Here is a 3,376-nt window from a genome sequence, read left to right on the forward strand (position 1 = left end):
TCTTTTATACTCCTGCTAAACTTTATGTTTTTAGGTCCAAGAATTAACAAGTCCACCAAGAGCTGGTACCGTTGTGAAAGACTGTGTTGTTGCATGTGTTAAATCAACATATAAATTTCTCTTTGATAATTGTTATGAACTATATCAGCGTGAATTTCAAACTGATCCTAATGAACAAAATGAAGGGGAAGAAAGTGGATCTCATAGTTTAGATTTTTGGCATAAACTTATAGATTTATTAGTATCTGTCATAGATGAGGATAAAAATAACTACACATCAGTATTAAATCAGTGAGTACCTATAATCAATTTTCAAGTCAAGTGTGAGTTTTTTCTTTTATTAGAAAAGCGAAAGGTGCTTATATGGAAGATCTTTCCCCATATGATAATGTCTCAATATCGGTGTTGCTTAGGTTCAGAGTATTTTATAATTTTGAACAGTGTGAATTTTAATAAATATGTATAATGTAATAATATTGATCCTTAAAATTAGGGTATTTCCATATTCCACGTTAATAAATTCTTGATATTGAATCATCAATACATAAATATGGGTAAAGAAAAGGGTTATGACAACATATATCAAAAAGGGGGCTTTATATGACTGTATGATAGTCAGGTATTAATTTTATATGTCCTAGAATTGCGGCATCTTACAAGAAACAATGTTTTCCATTAAAATAATCCAAAAGTTTACAAATGATCAAAAACATGGCTTATGATCATGTGACCATATTAATAAGTTAAACAAAATTCTTGTTGCAGTATTTTTCATAGTATAGTTTTGATATATCTATTGTTTACAGTGCATAAACTTGAATAAACTAAAATATATTATATATAATAAAATCACTAATTTCATACAAATATATATATTGATTAATTTCAAAATGACGTTTAAAAATTTAAGTTGTAAAAGAGAAGACTATATTGAAGAAATATTGTACAAAGTAACTAATGTGTACATGTAGGCCTGAATTAGTTAGTATTGTGGAATATGCTATATTATCACTCAATATTATGGTGTCTGCATTATGCCAGTTTGTTTCTGTTGCACATTATTTACAGTGATAAGGATTTGTCCAGAGAAATTCAAGAGTAAGAAGAGATGTGCACTACATTGCATTTATATTATATGTTTAAAATGTCCAAAATATTCTACACAACAATTTAATTGAGTTATTTTATGCTTAAGACATGACATTAAAGATTACTTTAATTTTCCATCACTGAATTTCTTTATAATATGATTTCTTTCATTGATGAAGGAACAGTTTTGAAAATTGAATTGATTGAAGATAATTGCAAAACATTTTATCTAAAACCATTACATATGTATGTACTAATGATCAATTCATATTTAAATGTAAACTAACAATAAAAAATTATATTCACTGGAATCCATGATAGTTAAAAAAAAAAAACAACAACAAAAAAACACATTATTTGAAAGTTGTTAGAAAGATATATTTTGAGGACTATTTTTGAAATCTTATAGGTGTAATTCTTGAACTTAATATATATAATACTAATTAATTACTAATCAAGTCAGACAAGCTAACTTAATACTATATAGGTAAGGTTGATAAATAACATCTTTCAAGATAGTTTCTGTCAACATGTTTCAATTCATATTTTCAAGGCATAGTAACAATACAATAAACAACGATATGACGTCATGATATTTTCTTCGGGAGATAAGTTATGATACATTTATAATAATAGATTGAAGAAATAACAAACAATTTTTACAATCTGAAAGATTTCAAAAAATCAATCAATTAAATTTGGGCTTTAGTTTCTCAATGATATATGTCTCATTAATTCCAATAATTGAGCTGTTGTGGCTGAACATTTTGTAGAAAAAATGACAGACATTGATATGATCATTCTTGTTTTGGGAACCCAGATCTGTAATTAGTGGTCATCCTGTACCTCAAATTGTTTTTACAGCCAATATAAAGCTCATTACATCCTCAACAGCATATATTATATAAACTCTATAGTACATGTAATATTAGCTTTAAGTATAGCTAAGTATACTGATGAGATCAAATAAGTTCTATTTTAACAATTTTGAGTTATTGGCCTTGAGTCGATATTTTAACATTGACATGTGAATGAAAAACTACATTTTGATTTTGTAATGGGCATTGATCAACTGCTTTTTTCTCCTTTTTTTTGAAGATTCCCTCAGGAGTTAAATGTAGGACAAGTCAGTGCCTCTATCATTTGGAGTTTATTCTCCCAAGACTTGTGTATGGCTTTAAAAGGTATGTGTATGATTGCTTTATTTTATTAGATATAAGTTCAAAGTTATAAAAAGCCAGACAAATCTGACCCTGCCCACTACAGGGGTAAGATGTAATATTATATTGCCCACTGAAGGTCATAATATTATAATATTATATTTTGTTATATTACTATAGCATGACTCTGATAAAGCGAAAAGTTTATTGGAAAAAAAATTGGCTTGTTTTGTTTTCATGACAACTTTAATATCAGAGGATGAGTAAACATGTCTTGAGCATGGATAAATCCTAAATACACATGAACTTGTTCTATATGTATTTTCTAACAAACTGTACATTGATAGTATTTTGTAACATGTATTTTTGATCTGTCTGTCTAATACACATGTAATTGACTTGTATTTTTGAACAAATTGTACATCAAAATATTGTGTACATTTTTTATTCTATATATTTTTTCATGTCATTCATTGTATTGTAAGACAGGACCATGTCCTTGGTTAATTGGACCTCATTCTAACCACTGAAAAATATTTATTTAACACATAATATTTTCAGATCATGAAAAAGAAAGAACTTGTAAGAGTTCAGAATATATGAATCTTCATTTTAAAGTGAAATGGTTGTGTAATAATTATGTTGCCAATGTGCCTCAATATAAAGGATCCATTCCAGAATATCCACAGTAAGTAAACATTAAAGGGACAGTTTTGGTTGGTTTGGATCTTAAATAAATGCCTTTGGAAGCACAAATATACGAAAATTGCATAATTCCTAAACAAAAAACCTATTTTGATATATGTCATTTTCTGTATATGACAGATAATGATGAAAAGATGTTAAATATCCCAATAATATGAGGTCAAAATATTGTAATCATAGCTTTGATACTTTATGAAAAATCTTGACGTCAAAAATGTTACCGTTTCTTATGTCCGATGTCCAGGAAAAACATTGACTCTTTTCAAATTTATAAAGTATCAAAGCCAAGACCTCATAATTAAAGACATTTAAGACATCTTTTCGCACAAAAGTAGTTTCAATGGTTGAAACATAATAAAAATTCAAGAAATTTTTGTATTTATAGATGGTTTGAACCATTTGTTATGCAATGGTTAAATGAG

At 27.5% G+C, this 3,376-nt stretch overlaps 1 protein-coding gene across 1 annotated transcript; it reads left to right on the plus strand.

Annotated features, from left to right (window-relative positions):
• Positions 1-169: 169 nt before the first annotated feature.
• Positions 170-2,302, plus strand: LOTGIDRAFT_145716 (hypothetical protein; the record flags this gene model as incomplete). Its single annotated transcript, XM_009059348.1, has 2 exons — positions 170-291; positions 2,188-2,302. Coding segments are annotated over 2 exons (237 nt in total), but the record flags the coding sequence as incomplete, so codon positions are not given.
• Positions 2,303-3,376: the final 1,074 nt, after the last annotated feature.

This window comes from Lottia gigantea (genome assembly GCF_000327385.1).
Source record: "Lottia gigantea unplaced genomic scaffold LOTGIsca_389, whole genome shotgun sequence".
NCBI lineage: Eukaryota > Metazoa > Mollusca > Gastropoda > Lottiidae > Lottia > Lottia gigantea.